General features: G+C 41.4%; 1 protein-coding gene across 7 annotated transcripts in view; it reads left to right on the plus strand.

The window, feature by feature from the left end:
* Positions 1–17527, plus strand: part of MOB3B (MOB kinase activator 3B) — a 103553-nt gene that overhangs the window by 73284 nt on the left and 12742 nt on the right. For 5 of the 7 annotated variants that reach the window (XR_012626988.1, XR_012626989.1, XR_012626990.1 and 2 more), the window contains exons 4-5: positions 2223–2425; positions 3258–3503. Coding sequence is in view for 2 of the 7 variants with exons in the window: in XM_074855324.1 (XP_074711425.1) it covers positions 2223–2425 (203 nt within the window). In the remaining 5 variants the exon portion in view is untranslated. The remainder of the gene's footprint in view (positions 1–2222; positions 2426–3257; positions 3504–17527) is intronic. The other 2 variants (XM_074855324.1, XM_074855325.1) reach the window with 1 other exon arrangement.

A 17527-nucleotide genomic window follows, 5' to 3' on the forward strand; every position in this document is an offset into this window, starting at 1 on the left:
GCGCTTGTCAGGCCACACCTGGAATACTGTGTTCAGTTTTGGTCCCTGCTATACAAAAAAGATGTGGACAGTCTGGAGAGGGTCCAGAGGAGGGCCACAAAGATGATCAAAGGACTGGGAAGCCTGCGCATGAAGAAAGGCTGAGAGAACTGGGTTTGTTCACCCTTGAGAAGAGAAGGCTTAGGGGAGACCTTATCACCATGTTCCAGTATTTAAAGGGTGGCTACAAAGAAGATGGAGACACCCTTTGTACAAAGAGTCACGTGGAGAAGATAAGGGGTAATGGGTACAAGTTACTCCTGGGGAAATTCACATTGGACAAAAGAGGAAAATTTTCCACAATTTTTCACTGAAATAATCTCTGCAGGGAAGTGGTGGATTCCCCAACATTGGACACTGTTAAGATTCAGCTGTACGGGTGCAGGGTCATCTTCTCTAGGCCGTGCTTTTGCCAAGAAAGGCTGGACCAGATAATCCTTGAGGTCACTTCCAACCTGATATTCTTTGATTCTGTGATTCTGTGATGTCTTGCTTCATGACCTGAGCATTTAGGCCTCCTCCATGACCTTTGATATTAGCTTAGCATTGAGATGAATGGATGTGACAACCAAAAGCAAACATTTCTTAAGGAGATAAAGTAGTTGTGCTTTGATAGCTGTGGCTATTTCTCTGGGCCCCAGTTCGTACGTCAGGAGTAAGAAGGGTTGAACTGCATCTCTGAAGGTACTTGAAATTATATCAAGAGGATTTGCCTCTGATGAACCCAGTACAGACCAAAAAAAAACCAAAGACACCTTCCTACATTATCTGTGCCGCAGCAATAGCAAATGTAGATGCAGTTCAGGGATACACTGAGCAGAACACTTCTGCATGCTGATGTGCTTCCCCACTTGCATGCTAACAGGCACAGCAGTGTTCACATCTGCAGTGGATATACCCTGGTAGCTCCTTGGCCAGGGATTCCAAAATAAGGTGCATGTTTCCGTTGTTGGGACCCAGACTGATTACAGCCACAGTTGATAATTTATGTAATCTATAATCAAAAATCTGTTTTCAGTGTGGAAATTCTCACTGTATGTCCTCACGTCCTCCTCAGTGAAACTGGACAATTTGTCCATTAATTCACCACTCTTACGAGTGCAAACATTATTCAACAGGAGACTAAAATTTGAAAACTAGAAAGCTTGCAACAGTGTCAATTTAATGTCTCCATCTTCTTTCTGCAAATAATAAATATTTTTCTTGTTGAGAGCATGAGCTGGGCTTTTAGGGAGTATGGGACTGGTTTGGTTTGAGGTTTTGGGTTTTTTTAAAAAGAAGCAATAAGTTACAGTTGCAGTTCAAATCTGACTAAAACATGAATTATAACTAAAAAATCAGGAGGATGTGCAACAAAGAAAAGTAGCAGTAGAGTTTCGAGCATGGCACTAGAATCATCATGTCCAAGGCACAATCATAGAAGGAGATGAACCCTTCAGCTTTTTGGGGCAGCTCAGTGGTACACAATGCCATGCACGATCAGTCTTTAATGAAGGATGGTTTTGAAGGGATTATTGGTGCCACATTGTGGATACCTGGCTGTTTACTTGCAAACGTTGCTTTTACTGCTGCTTTGGAGTCTCCAGCTGCAAAGTGGTGTAACTTCAAAGGTATTCTGGAAGAGTTGTTCCTGTGTGTCTTTAAGAGTTTTTCTATTAAAAGAGCAATCATAGTGGTACACATAACTGGAAAGAAGGTGAAAGCAAAGGGGTGGGTCCTTCAGTCAGTTATTTCAAATTCATCATTAAATTTGATGCTGTGAAATGCTGCTGTTGAATAAGATGAGCAGGAGAGTGTCTGTCACTTCTGGGATGAGCTCTGTCTGTATCAGTATGAGGAACATCCATCTCAGGATGTAAAGCCGTTGATGTCAATGGGACAGTGTGCACTGCAGTGAAAATCATGTTTCTGAACATTATAATACTCAATGTTTGTCCATTAAATTACTCAGGGAAAAAGGACCAGTACCTCTTGGTCTTGATCCGTTAGAGTTGCTTAAGTATTTGTTTACCTTTGGAGCTAGCAGTCAGATAAATGTATGCATTAAGTGATCTTCTGGATTGGAAAGCAGGCCTAGGAAGTCATAACCTATTTTGCAATTACAAACTCACACTTTGCTCCAAAGCTGTTGTCTTGGGAGGATGACAGGATGGTTATGACAACCCTGCCTTCTCTATTCACAGGTGTTCCCTTTCCAAAGAACTTCCTTCAGATCTGCAAGAAGATACTGTGCCGGCTTTTTCGTGTGTTTGTTCACGTCTACATCCACCACTTTGACCGTATCATCGTCATGGGGGCTGAGGCTCACGTCAATACCTGTTACAAGCATTTTTATTACTTTGTGACAGAGCTCAACCTCATAGACCGCAAAGAACTAGAGCCTTTGGTAAGTGTGGGGTCTGGGGGAAAGCTCTACGAAATTTTCCTCCTACCTTCACTGAGCCTTTCCCACACTTGTTGCAGTGGGTTTCCTCTGGGCATAAAGGTCCATGGTTGGACACAGGCAGTTTAAAGGGATGAACTCTTGCCTCTGTCCATAGACCAATCCCATTTGCTGCAGTATTTGTGAGATGCTCAGTAGAAAAAGTGCAATGTATTTTGTATGGAAAAATACAAGGTGGGAAAATAGAAATTTATTTGTCTTCTGCTTCTTCCTGTACTATATATTTTATATATAATTTTATTCTGCCTTTTTTCACTGGTCAGTAACAGCATGGTACTCATAGCAATCACTTGAATGCCTGTGAAGGGAACAGTGGCCTATATAAAGGTGAATTGTTTTCTGTTTTTTTTAATCTTTAAGTAGGTGTTTTTGAAGGTACTGAGTGTGTTAGATCCAGAGCACACTCTGGATCTAAGTGAGATGGATGAGGTGAGACAGAGGTTCAGACAATTAGCAGTGTAACAAAACCAGACACTTCCTTTTGGACTGAAATAGATCAAAATTAAATTCGTTGTTTCCAAAAGTAAGGCTCCAGAAATGGAAACGCTTTTGCTGTTACTTGCAAATGCAAATCAAATCAACATGTAAGCACAGAAGGAAAAGTAGGGCATAATTCAGAAAACAGTTTATGCACAAACCCCCACTTGTGGGCATTTAGCCAATTTAAAAGGGATCAGGGCAACATTTCTCCATGGGTCAGAATCTGGAAAATACTGTGTCGTAGAGCTTATTGATGAAGTGCTAGAACCACTGGGATTTATTTTTTTTTCCACAGAATCACAGAACAGCTGAGTTTGGCTGGCACCTATGGATATCATGTAGTCCAAATCCCTGCTCAAAGCAGTGTCACCTAGAGAGGGCTGCCCAGGACCACGTCATATTTTCAGTCGTTCCACATAAAGGCACGTTGCAAGGAGGTTTATAGCATAGTTGGTATGAAACACTTCTGAAACACTTCTGAAACACTTCTGTGGCAAAGTGATGTTTACCTGGATTTCTTCAGGAATTGGAGCTGTTGCAGGTGTGGTACATGTATATGCTTACGTTGATTGAAGGGAGAGACTGTAAGGTGAGACAAAATAGATGGTCTTGTTTTCAGCAGTTCACAAGGCCTCCTGAAAGACACTGTGTATCATATGTATTGATAACTTGCAATGTATCTGTAGTTTCTTTCTAGATAGGAAAACTTAATATGCCACCTAATGTGTCCTAAGGGATAGAATAAGGCCCTGCAAAAGAGAATTTCCCTGCCAGGCTAGTGATCCTAGGTTAGCTGTGACTGATAAATTCTGAGGATGTGTCACAAGAAAGATACAAGGCAGGGTATCTCAGAGGTAGGAGGAGATGCAATCTTAAGGCCGTTGCTAGATACTTGCTTGCTTTGGAATACAGAGAGCACAGAAATGATTTAATGCTGCAGCTGGTGGTTAGCAATATTCCTGCACTAAGCAGACAGACAAAGGACTGGGGCCAGTGTGGCGCAGGAGGTGGCCCAAGTCCAGCAGCAGAGCAAGCTAGGAATGCCTCCAGATGGTGTGTGCTTTCCTCTTGCATTCCAACATTGCCTCCCTTCACAAAATTATCCTTAGGATCATCATATGATGCAGTACGATTAACTTTGCTGAGATGCAGGTCTCCCAGAAAAATGTTTCGCCTGCACTGGGGAGGCACCATGTCAGCAAACTGACAAACCTCCAGCTGCTTTCATCTTCCTGTCCTTGACATGGGTGGGTGTCAGCAATGTGGAAATGCAGAAGAAAACCATATGTCTGTATTTTCATCTTCAGCTGGGCAGAGAGAAGGGAAGGAGTTGCCAAACAAAAGCAGACATTACAAATAATCTTGAATTTTAATGCTGTAGTTGAGGACAACCTGTGCCCTGTGAGGTTCACCATGGCAGGAAATGAGCCCACATTATCTCCCATAATTAGAAAATGGGCCAAGAGCTGATTAAATAAACAGACTGCCACATGCTTTAATAAACAGGAAGGCAACGGATTTATCAACATAAGTTCAAGAATGGAGAATAATTGGAGAAGCAGGCAGTAGATTAATAGTAACGTTAGCCTGCAGGACTTAAACTCTTTCTTTAAAATAGATTTTATGAGCCTTTTGCAATCCAGTGCAGCAGTTATAAAACCCAGTTAAGCAGATGAGTACAAATAGGGTTCCCCTTTCCATTTGGGAGTTGCATAACTTGTCCTTTCTGCAATCAGAGAGGGGACTATAGTTTAAAATGCTGCATATCTTTCTCCCAGCCCCATCACTGTGTTAATTTGGGAGATCCCAAGTCTTTCGTAGAGCAGTTTTATGTGGGGACAAAAAAGGAAGCTGGCACAGTCACTGACCCCGCAGGTGGTCCTGAGGAAAAAACATGTCCAATTGCTTATTTGGGAGAAAAGAAGTCTGAAAGCATATCTGCCCTTTCCCGAAGCTAACAGGCAGACAAGAAAGACTGCACAGTGAGAGCTCTCAGAAGACCTTTAAGGTATGTCTCCATGGGGAGACTATCAGGAAATAAGCTAAGATTTGAATTTTAAGATGTGGCATTGGCTTTGTGCTGGCTCCCTGTATGACCAGTTTATTTTCCACTGGCAGTAGTTCACTTTAATTCATTTCTGAGCCTCTTCCCATGGCCAAAACTATCTAGTGGAGTGGTGCCTATTAGCTCCATCCCACCCTCCCCCAGTGTTGGTGACTGCTTGTATAGGGTGCTTTAAACACTTCATCTAAATGTGCTTTTTAGTGAGAATCTTAATGCAGCTGCCTCAACACAGTAACTTACTGTTGAAACAGCAGCTCAGCTATGGCAAGTAATGCCCCTCTACTTCCTTCCTGTGATCCCTTTTCTCTAACAACAGATTTCATAGTGTGTAGGACTTAAGAAATGTGCCAGAGTACTTTATAAGCACATCACGAGCGAAACAGTCTTGGTGCAGGGAACTGTACTTAATTTATTGCCAGTTAACAAAATTTTTGATTACAGATCTGGCTATTGAGGAAAAAAACATAATTAAACAAAACACTTGGTGAAGAAACATCTTTCTTCCCCAGGCTCTAATTCAGTAAAAACTTCTCTTCCCCCCTTCCAGGTCTCAACTTACCTTGGTTTTGCTACACATTAACACTCAGCTACTCCTAATCCCTTTGGTGAGGTGAGGGGCAATGCAGAAGACCAGGGATGTGTGTACTGCTTGCTTCTTACTTGTTTTCCTCCACTCCAGCATGGGTTTACTGTGGGACACAGTCCCTCCATGGTGTCCATGCTCTGGTGTGGGTTGCCCATGACGCACAGTCCCTTCAAGGGTTTGCCTGCTCTGGCACAGGGCACTTGCTTCCAAGAGTACATCTCCAACCACATTCCCAACAGTACCACCAGCTGTGTGTCCTCTCCTCTTAGCAGCCGCTGCTTTCTTAAGTATCTGTGAGCAGAGGCACCATGTGCCTCTCTGACTGGTTGAAGTTTTGGCACGTGGTGGATTATTTGCAGCAGTTTCAGGGACAGCTGAAAGTAGCTGTGACTGGCACAGGGCAATTCATGGCCTCCCACCACAACAAGCCGCCTCCATGGCCCGCTGCTACCAAACCCCTGACAGTTATGTCCAGTACAAAGCATTCTCTGCAAAGTAAGTGATATGCAATCTGTTGGTTAAAGCCTTGCTTTCTGTTTCCAGTTTTATTGTGGGTTTCTTGCCTATCTCTGGGATATAGCTCTCTTAATGAGTCTTCCCATGTGGAATATAAGAATATTTAGCATTTGACAGAAGTATTGTGAACCTGAACTCAACAGTGTTTGCAAAGTATTCTGATGACACAAAATAGGAGTTGTAGTAAGAGTAGAGTTTGCTCCTAGTTCAACTGCCTACCTTCAGCAGTAAGCTGAAGTAAGCTGTAAGCTTGACACATACAAAGGGAGTGGGAAGACCAAAATTTCCTGAGTTCTTTAACTTGGTGTTTGTTGATTTGCTTTGCTGTTGCTTTAGGACTTCCATTGGTAGAAACGAGAAGCATGCAAGCACTATGCTGTCATGCTTTCTAGCTCTGTAGATTTCACATGAAACTAGCAGTCCATTAGTCCGGGCTCTGAACTACAGACCCAGACCCCTGTTCCCCTGCTGTCCCAGGGAAGATTTGGTATCTTCAGAACTGCTTTATAGAACACCTCATCTTTATTGCAGTGTTATCAATATATGCAACTATGTACTCCATTCTCACTTGTGACAGGTGTAGCTCTTTGTAGGTAAGATATAACCTGAGACCTGGTTTTAATATATCTTGCTGGGACAGGTCACTCATCAGCTTTTTTCTGTTTTTAAGGAATACAAGCTGCTGTATGCAAGGCAACATAATCCTTTACAAATAGTTCTTGATTTCTTTAGCTCAACACAGCATAAATCATAACAAATCTGTTTTTCCCTTAAAGAGAGCTAAGTACCTTCTTGATATGCATCACTTTCTATTACTTCCATCTCAGAAAAGAAAGGCTAACTCCAGGACTAAAGTACTGCTACAGGTAGAGCAGGTCCCTCCTAAAGGAATCTATGATTTCAAAGTGTCTTCTAGCAATGTGGCAGCACCAGGTCACAGAAGAAGTTTCTCTGGCATAAATAACATTGTTTCAAAGAAAAATAATTCAGCGCAAAGCATTTTGTCAGCTAACAGTTTGTTGATGATGCAGCCTGTGTGTGTTGCAGTATCTTGTTTTGATTTCTAAATCTATGCATTTTAATTTGCCTGATCTCACTCTGCCTTGTGTTCGTCAGAGTTAAGTCAAAAAAAAAAAAAAAAAAAAAAAACCACCTAAAACTGTGGTGAGAGTTCAGTGTTAAATTTGGAGGTCTGAGCATGGTATAATTCACTTGAAGGACAAGGTTCCCAACATGCATTTATGGGTTTTTTTAAACTTGTGAGAGGTATGGACCTAGCTCTTTTTCTCACTGTTGCACATTACTCATTAACATAAATTATATCTCTAAAAGAGGAGTGATGGGAAAAAAAAAAGGTATTTGGTCTTTTTGCTGTGCAAATGTGGGCAAGGTCATAGAGGGCCTGAGAATGTGTGCAGAACTTTGATATGTACTCTGAAACTTGTGTTATAATAAAAAAATCTAAGTGTCAAACCCAAGTATACTTCCATCTCTCCATGGCTACCTAGTTACAGAACTGTGGTCAGGTCACACACTCGTATTGTGCCAGGGAGCAGTGGGAAATGATACACAAGGAGGATCCATCCAAATAGGAAGCAATGATTCACGTGGTTTGAGTACATTTGCTTCTGTCACAGCTATTAGGGATTGTCAAATGCACAAACCTGTTTGCCAGAGGTACTAGTATATGCCATTTTTATACATTTCTCTGTTTAACCAATGTAGTGTCCTCTTATGGAACAAAGAGTACCTTCTGTGCTCTTTCAGAAATATCCAAAAATATATTGCAAACCAGTCAGATTCTCAGTAGATTCCTACTTAACTTTGGAAACTATTGATGGCAGTGAAATTTTCCTGTGAGGATGGGCAAAAAACAGCAGAATTTGGCCATCTGCTTTGCTCATTCTCATCTTTTTTTTGTAAGTCCCATCCTGTGAAAACTTTGATCTTTTTCTCAGAAGTCATTTTTTATAGAAATTTTGTTTATGAGAACAGGAAGTAATAATTACACTTGAATGAAGAAAAATAGAGAAGGATATTATTTACATGTGTTGTTCTGATAACTGTTAAGTTGCTGATTTCGTTTAGATGTGGAGACCATCAGCCACATTAGCAAGTGGATAGCGTTGGGGCTGGAAGTAGTGGCAGGCAGTGGAGGTGAGTGTATAAAAATGGTGAAGCTGGTAATTGCCTCCATGAGGATAGAGTTCATCTGCAGGATAAGCAAAGACAGTAGGGTTTTCTTGCCTTATTCTCCATTATTTTCAGTGTAAAAGATTCCATTGACTTTACAGCATGATTGTCTTCGGATGATGTTTTCATCCAATATGTGAAGCTACTTAGAAGTAACCATCTAAATGTTGGGGTTTTTTCCCATCTCTATAGAAAACTGAATGGAATTTCTAGTGCTTGTCCAGGCAGTCTACTAAGTAAAATGATGAGTGTTTAATACATTAACCTATCATTAAACTCTGTTCGGATGTTTGGGTTTTTTTTTCTTTTTTTTTTCTCACTCTCTTTTTTTCCCTTAGGAAGCAGTATTATGTATTATTTGCAAAAAGCTATTATAGTCTGGGTGACAGAAGATTTCAAAGTTAAATGTGTTCAGGAAATTACACAATGAGGTTTGTGTAATGACCATAACTCTACCTTCCTAAATTATATAATTCAGAGCTGCATTGATGCCCTGATGACACTGACATGAATCTGAGGCACCTTCTTTTCAGTCAGTGAAATTATTCCAGATTTTAAAAAAAAATTTGGAGAAAAATCTAGCCCCGCTATCACAGGTGGTATTTTCATGTGCTGTTTTTCCACCAACACTAGTATTACACAATATGCTGCTTTGTATGCTGCTGTAGGGTGCTCTGCACCCCATGGATGTATTAATTGACAGGTTTGTAGGCCTGTTTAGCAGAACAACCAAAATCTACATGGGAAGAGGAAGAATTATTTTTGTACTTACAGCCATTGTTTATGAAAAAACAGTGTTTCCATCTCCGAGCCTTTCAGCCAGTATCTTCCATAATCTATTTAAAAAAAAAAAAAAAATCACTTAAGGTATAGTTCCACAATCATTTTAAGGCAAGATGAGTGCAGTCTGAAACCAGAAATGGTGATACTGTCCTTCCTGTCATTACTCACTGAATAGTCCTCTCTTCTCCCTTGTGTCAGAACTAGCCTTTTTGTTACCATAGTCAGATCCAGAGATGGATCAGCTGAGCACCTGATGCTCAGCCCAAACTGGTGGTTTTCACAGAATCATTGAATGGTTTGGGTTAGAAGGGACCTTTAAAGGTCATCTAGTCCAACCCCCCTGCAGTGAGCAGGGACATCTTCAACTAGATCAGATTTCTGAGAGCCCCGTCCAGACTGGCCTTGAATGTTTCCAGGGATGAGGCACCCACCACTTCTGTGGGCAACCTGTTCCAGTGTTCAACCACTTTCACTGGAAAAAATGTCTTCCTTATATCTAGTCTGAATATACTCTTTTATTTTAAAACCACTACCCCCTGTCCTACTAAAAAGTTTGTCCCCATCTTTCCTGTAGGCCGTTTAAGTACTGTAAGGCCTCTATAAGATCTCCCCAGAGCCTTCTTTTCTCTAGGCTGAACAATCCCAATTCTTTAAGCCTTTCCGCACAGGAGAGGTGCTCCAGCCCTCTGATCATATTTGTGGCCTTCTCTGGACCCACTACAAAATGTCCATGTCTTTCCTGTGCTGAGGATCCCAGAACTGAACACAGTACTGTAGGTGGGGTCTCACCAGAGCAGAATAGAGGGGCAGAGTCACCTCCCTCGACCTGCTGGCCATGCTTCTTTTGATGCAGCCCAAGATATGATTGGCTTTCTGTGCTGCAAGCATGCATTGCCAGCTCATATCCAAATTTTTATTCACCAGTATTCCCAGCTCCTTCTCTGCAGGGCTGCTCTCAATGTATTCATTGCCCATTTTGTTCTGATACTGGGGATTTCCCCGACCCATGTGCAGGACCTTACACTTGGCCTTGTTGAACCTCATAAGGTTCACATGGGCCCACTTCTTGAGCTTGTCCAGGTCCCTCTGGATGGCATCCAGACCCTCAAGCATATCAACTGCACCGCTCAGCTTGGTGTCATCTGGAAACTTGGTGGGGGTGCACTCGATCCCACTGTCTGTGTCACTGGTGAAGATACTAAACAGCACTTGGCTCCAGTACAGACCCCTGAGGGACACCACTCATCACTGGTCTCCATCCGGACATTGAGCCATTGACCACTACCCTCTGGATGTCACCATCCAACCAATTCCTCATCCACAGAACAGTCCATTCATCAAATCCATATCTCTCCAATTTAGAGAGAAAGATGCTGTGGGGGACCATGCCAAAGGCCTTACAGAAGTCCAGATAGATGACATCCATAGCTCTTCCCTTGTCCACTGATGTAGTCACTCCATCATAGGAGGCCACTAGGTTGGTCAGGCAGGACTTGCCCTTGGTGAAGCCATGCTGGCTGTCTCAAATCACCTCCCTGTCCTCCATGGGACTTCACATAGCTTCTAGGAGTATCTGTTTCATGATCTTCCCAGGCACAGAGGTGAGGCTGACAGGCTGGTAGTTCCAGGGTCTTCCTTTCTACCCTTTTTAAAAATGGGTGCAATGTTTCCCTTTTTCCAGTCACCAGGGACTTCACCTGACTGCTGTGACTTTTCAAATGTTGTGGAGAGTGGCTTGGCAGCTACATCAGCCAGTTGCCTCAGGACTCTGGGATGCATCTCGGCAGGTCCCATAGACTTTATATGTATATTCAGGTGCCTCAGGTGATCATGAACCTGATCTTCTCTTACAGTGGAGGGACTTTGCTCCCCCAGTCCCTGTCTTGCAGTCCATCCACTTGAGAGGTGTGGGGAGAGAGATTGCCAGTGAAGACTGAGGCAAAAAAACTGAGTACCTCAGCCTTCTCCTCATCTGCTGTTGCTAGTTTGCCAGTTGTGTTCATCTGTGGATGTACACTTTCTTTGACCTTCCTTTTGTAGTGACATACCTGTGGAAGTCCTTATTCTTTGCATCCCTTGCCAAGTTCAGCTCCAGCCACACCTTGGCCTTCCTGACCCCATCCCAACACAACCAGGCAACATCCCTATACCCTTCCCAGGATACCTGTCCCTGCTTCCACTGCCTGTGCATTTCCTTCTTGCCCTTTAGTTTGACCAGCAGGTCTTGACTCATCCATGCCAGTCTCTTGTCTTTCTTCCCTGATCTCTTACACCTGGAGATTGAGAGCTCTTTAGCTGTATGGAAAGTGGCCTTAAGGGTCTGCCAGCTCTGTTCTGCTCCCTTGTCCCTGAGGGCCATTTCCCAGGGGGTCCTATTGACTAACTCCTTGAACAGCTGGAATTTTTGCCAGGTCACTTTCCTGTGCAGTTACACATAGCCTAATACTGGCACAAGACAGGTGGTGGAAACAAGGAGCTGGGGGAAACATGATGGTGCAACTGTCACTTTTGTGGCAGCCTGCACTTCTGATGATACAAACACAACCAAAAGTGTAGTCCTTCACTGTGTGCTGGAAGACTGAGTGTCCCTACCTTCACACAGGAGTTTGGGCTTGCAGCACTTGCTAGTGCTAGTCCTGCCAGGTGTTTTGGGAATCACACGGAAGTCAGGATACCAAATGAAGAAGTCTCTGTTTTCACATGAGTTTCTCCAGGATGAGCTAATTAAGAGTACTGTAGACAGATGGTGCTCAGGAGAACACTTAAAGTTTCTCTTTCTTGTGTTTTGCTTTGCCAGGGCTACAGCAAGGCATAAATATCACTCCCCCAGCTCTGTCACTACTGTGCATGAGGCCCAAGTAGCTGCTGTTACACATCCAATTTTCTACAAACAGTACATCTTTTCACAAAATAATTAGCAGCTTTGTTGCATCTTTGTCTATACCACAAAAAATGTTTACTCATCAGGCAATTCTTTGCCAGAAATGCCATAGACATAGTAGAAATACCATAAACATAGCTTGTCTGGCACTAGCCCCATCCAGCACTCACAGTGGAAAAAGCTGTACTAGCAGGCTTAAAAAAACATGGCAAAGTATTGGCATTTTGACAAGGATACACTCATGAAGCACGGCTCAGTGAAACAAGACAATTCAATGAGACTTCTTTCTACAGACAAATTTTTCAAGCATGTATTTTAAAATAAAAGTATGCCTTTCTTAGTTCACTTGATTTTTTTTCCAAATTATTGTTTTGTCTGCTGAGTTAATTTTTTATGTTTATGGTGAAAATGAGAATTTGTGCTTTTTTAATCCATTTTGTCCATATGTCCATTTACAATCTTCATGAAAGCAGTGATGGTACCCATAAATCAATAGACTGGGAAATATAAATTATCTGCCAGTCATCAGAGAACATTGAGCTCAAAAGTGGATGAGAACTAATTTCATTAAAGTCACTGTGTTCTTGTTATCACTGTCTATTATAGCTACCCAATTCTATTTTTATAATGCTGCTCATTGCCATGAATGTACAGCTCTTCAGATCCCTCTGAAGTGCCCTGTATTATAGCACATACAAGAAGCAAGACAACAATAATATTAACACACAGTTTTAAAGATATCTCTGGCTTTTTCTTGTTCTAGACTTCCCAGTGTGTTCTGCATGCTCTCTGGATGGCTAAAAGATTCACCCCTTTAGTTAGTGAACATGTAAGGTTTAATCTTGTTTAGAGTCATAGATACTGCTAATGCTCCAGAAGGATAACTGATCATTCTCTAATTAATCTGTCATTAACAGATTTTGACCCAAAAATCTACCAGTGAAGCTTCTGTATGAAAAACTTCTCTTTCTGCTTTCCTCATGCCTTGGGGCATTCCAAGAGAGACCTGGCAACCCCCTGTCACTCTGATAAGAACAGGCAAGCCCAACCCAAATAGCTCCTTCTGGAGACGCTGGCACCTACCTAGCTTTTCCATCCCTTCTCTGATGTGCTTTTGTCTCTCCTCTCACAAAATTGCACACCATATCCTCTACAACATGGAAATGACTACCAGCCTCTCTTAATATAAAATTCACTTGCTGAGTATTTACCAAGTGCCTTGTAGAAAACTGTGCCCAACAGTTGCATAGGCCAGTAGATGCAGAACTAATAACGCAATATGCGTGTACATACAGATAACTGAGTCAGAGGTTGTTTACCTGTGTGTGTGTGTGTGTGTTCAGTGCCTCTCTTTAGGCATGTAATGTAGCCATGCAGGTATTCTAAAACTGTTCAAAAATTCAGGTACTTGTGCATTCACAAGTTGTTGCAAATCCTGATTTAGGATTCTGCTGACTACACCAATTTGTCATGGATGAGTAGAATGCACCTCACTCAAAAGAGAGAGGCAGCAGTATGTTTTACTGAGTTAGTTCAATAAGCTTGATGGAATTTAACAAAGTTTAACAGTAGTTTACCAAGGTTCAGTAAGTTTGATGGCAAGATTCACCTTATTAATTACTGCATGGAAGAAACATACAAAGGAAACTTGAATTAGAATGATTCACACAGAGACTGGAGACAGAAAGGGTAAGGGAGACCCTCCCACTGAGTCCCGAGGTTCAGAGTGGGCCCCCTTGCTTTCTAAACTCCTATGGAGCCTAGGTGTGGGTAGACCAAATCTTAGTCTCAGGCTTGGACCACAGTTTATGTCTAACGTAATTATCTATACAAAGTTTATAACAATTAATACTGAATAGCTACATGGATTAGTAAAGTTTCATTAGTATTAATTCAGCATCTGTCAGTCACTTACCAAGGATCTGTTGCGAGTAAGGGATCTCTCCGGCTTGGGCAAGGAAGGATGTCTCAGGTAAGGAATCTCAAACCTTGAGAGGTGTCCCTGCTCAAGAGGAGAGTCACCAGGTGTGCAGTCCAGTTGCAGTTCTGGGAGAACTCAGATTGGACTCATCCAAAGATCTGTCCTTGGTAAAAGGTCTCTCTGCCTCAAGGAGCAACCCTGGGAGTTGTCCCCGCTCAAGGGAACGTCACTGCTGTGCAGTCATGCTGCCTAGCAGGGAGAGCTCAGAGAAGGCTCACTTAGGCAGTCGTATTTATGGAGTAAAGCAGTTGGCTTGTAGTAAAATTACATGTGATGGGAAAGGTATGTGCGAGACTCCTTGTACCCACAACTTTCTTTGTTCCTTGGTAAATGAGGCTTGGAAAAGCCACCTGCTATTCGTGTGCTAATGACATGATGGGTGTTCCAAGCTCATATGCATTGATGCTCACTGTGTCAGTCTGCTCCTTTGTGGGTTTCCTAGAGTTCTTGGCCCTGCTGTGGCTCAGGCCTTTGCCTCCTTTGGAGTCTGTACCAAACTACTGCTAGTTTGGGTAAGGGGTCAAATGCATCCATCACACAAGTACAATTCACAATATGAATTTATCTAATAATTTAGTTTTCCTACAAGGTTGTTGCTTATAGTTGCTTTAAATTTTGTTACTCATCACAAATTAGTAGTGACCTAGTACTTGATCAGGTGTTATCCAAAATTAGATAAATACTTGTTCAGCCAACTTTAAAGTAGGTATAATTTTCTTTCTTTTTTTTCCACCTAGTTGTTTGCTTTAGTAAAAGAGTCCCCATTCAGGCAAGGCTTGTCACTGCTGTCAACTAGCCAACAGTATTTTTTTCTTCCTTAAAAAAAAAGGGGAAAAAAAGAAACCAAGTATTCCCTGCCCCCAGTCCAGCTTTTCCACTTCAGGAAGATATGGTGATAATTTCCAACAGGGTTCCTTTTACACTGTACAATTGATGAGAATTTCTCAACAAGAAACCAGTGGTAGCTAAAAAAATGCCATCTTTTTCATCTCCTTCATTTCCTGCAATAAATTAGAGGGAAATGAGATCTCTAGGACTTAACATTGCTGAAAAACAGGATTCTGAACTTTGATGCTCAAAGAAAGCAGAGTCATAAGATGCACTGTGGTGCCAGAGTTTCTGAGTAAATAATTTTTGGCATGCATGTTTTTAATTACTATTTTTATAACATCAGCTTCTTTGCTTGCACTGAATGCAAGCACTCACTGCTGGGAACAGGAGGACAGAAGGACTTCCCTACTGACAATTTCCTGTGTGTCATCAACTCATCAGAGCTTTTGGAGTGGTTCCAGTTGGTGCTCTGGATTAACTGCTCTGCTGTCTTGTGCTTTGACACAATTATCTCTCTTTTGCATGTACTTAAGTACAGGTGTCTGTTGTTGGTGTGGAGTACATCACATAAGTCCTGTTTTAAAGTTTAGCTAATGAATGTAAATTATAGCCTGTTGAATGAAAAGGGCTTCTCCAAATTAATCCACATTTTAGTTTGCAATAAACAATACCATATTTGTACTTCAAAGAGATTATTAATACAAGATAAAAAGAGTTATAGTTAACAGTCCAGAATAAAGTGAGAACAGAACGTTTTTGAAGAAGCTTATTCCTCCAAATGTCTTCAATTTTGCAAAACATTAAAAGAGCAGAAATTGCAAAACAGCATCCATCTGATACTTTTCCACTTTTCTTTTTTCTTTTTTTTTTTACAATGAACTCCTATGAGATTTCTAGACTACAAAAGACATGACACAAAAATTATTTTCCATAATTATTTAATTCAATTTGATCTTCTGATGAGTTATTGTGAATCTTGCCTAGTCAGTAGGTTGTTGCTCTCTGCTAGCACAGTATGTGTGGGGAGTATCTGGCTTGGTTATAGCAACAAGGAGAAACAACAGAATAGAAAAAGGCAATTGTGGTTGCAAAACCACAAAAAATGACAGGTACCTTCCACGTCAGGTGTGATACAAAAAAGGAATTTGAAACTGTTTTCTTTATAATGGATACATAAGTGTTTCCTCTACTCTGCTCACATGTGAGCTTCCTGCACATGGACTTGCCCCTGTGTTTAAATTCTAAGCTGAGTCAGAGCCAAAATTGCTCCTTAGTAATCACAACGTGATACCTTACTCTCCTTGTTCTAGTATCTTGTAGCTGATGTGAGTCACAGTTGCAGTTCATGCCCAGTCAAGGAAAAACGCTGGAGAAGGCACTGTGGGTAGAATCAGAAAGTGACAAAACTGTTAATAGTTTAATCAAATAGGCTCTTCCGTCTATAATTTATATCGATCCATTTACACTAGTTCTTATACTGATTAGCAAAAGCGATCCTTGCTGATTGTCAGTGCTCTGTGTGGAAGGCACATGAACAGCAAGCAGAGACGGAAAAAAGCTTTTTCACCAGCTTTGAGAAAAGTGTGATGGGAACTCCTCCACCGTGGTTCCTGTAGTGCTTTTGGAAATGCTTTTGTCCTATCTTCATTAGCATCTCGACTGTTCTTATTACTATGGAGAGAACTACTGCTGTTCATCCTCTTCGAGGAAATATCATCTTCCCAGTTTACATGTATCCTGTGCTTCTCTGAATAATGTAGATCAGCTACCCTTACTAGACTGAAACAAGGAGGCAATCCACTGATTGAGTGTTGTCAGTCTTCACAAATAAAAGACTGTAAAAATAAACCCAACAGCAGCAAAACTTGAGATTTCCTAGAACTCAAAACAACCTGAAATTTTTGATAACTATTCAAAAAATACCTGTAATTTCCTTTCTGTGACACTTGATGGCTTAATCCAGTAGTCTAACTAGCATCAGAAGGCAATTATGAAGACGTTATTAAGGATATGTTTCATGAAAGCTATTCTACCTAACTAAAAATACGTATTTTTATAATTTGAACAGTACTTGTTGAGTTACTCTTAGTTTTATTGAGTGTTGAATTGGGCTGTTATTACTCTTTCTAAACCCACACGAATCAGACAACTGAGAAACAGCAAGTCCAATTTTTCTAATTGCCAAAAGAAAAAATCTAGTGCCACATGAACTTGACAGTTTTGTAAAAAAACGGGAAAGATGTATTTATTGTCCCAATTAAAGGGATCTATTAGTGTATAAAATTATTTACGTAAAATACCTAGTATATGCAACAAAACTGTCGTTTGTTTAGTAGAGAACTGACGTATCTCCTGATAAATTTTATCTCCTGCAGAATTTTTTACTAGAGATGATGGTACTGTTTGCTTATTCACGCTGCATGACCTCAGTGTCAAAAGCAGCACATTTAAAGTCCACTTAATAGGGTAAGATACACTAAAACCAACCACAGAAGGACTTATTTTACTGTTAGAGAAGACAAAAACATGCAAGGTGAAAGTACCTCCTTGGAATACGATGCCTTGAAGCAAGTCAGTCATCCGAATGCATGTTCTGTGTATCTATCTGGATCTAACCCTACTGAGAGGTGCATTTTGCAGTGTAATTTCCTGATACTGTTCCCTATTGCAGTCAGTTGCTAACATGCCTTTGTCATCAGTGATAAGGGATTAAATTTGCAGGCAGGAGT

The sequence above is a fragment of the Strix uralensis genome, chromosome Z, assembly GCF_047716275.1.
Source record: "Strix uralensis isolate ZFMK-TIS-50842 chromosome Z, bStrUra1, whole genome shotgun sequence".
NCBI classification, from domain to species: Eukaryota; Metazoa; Chordata; class Aves; order Strigiformes; family Strigidae; genus Strix; species Strix uralensis.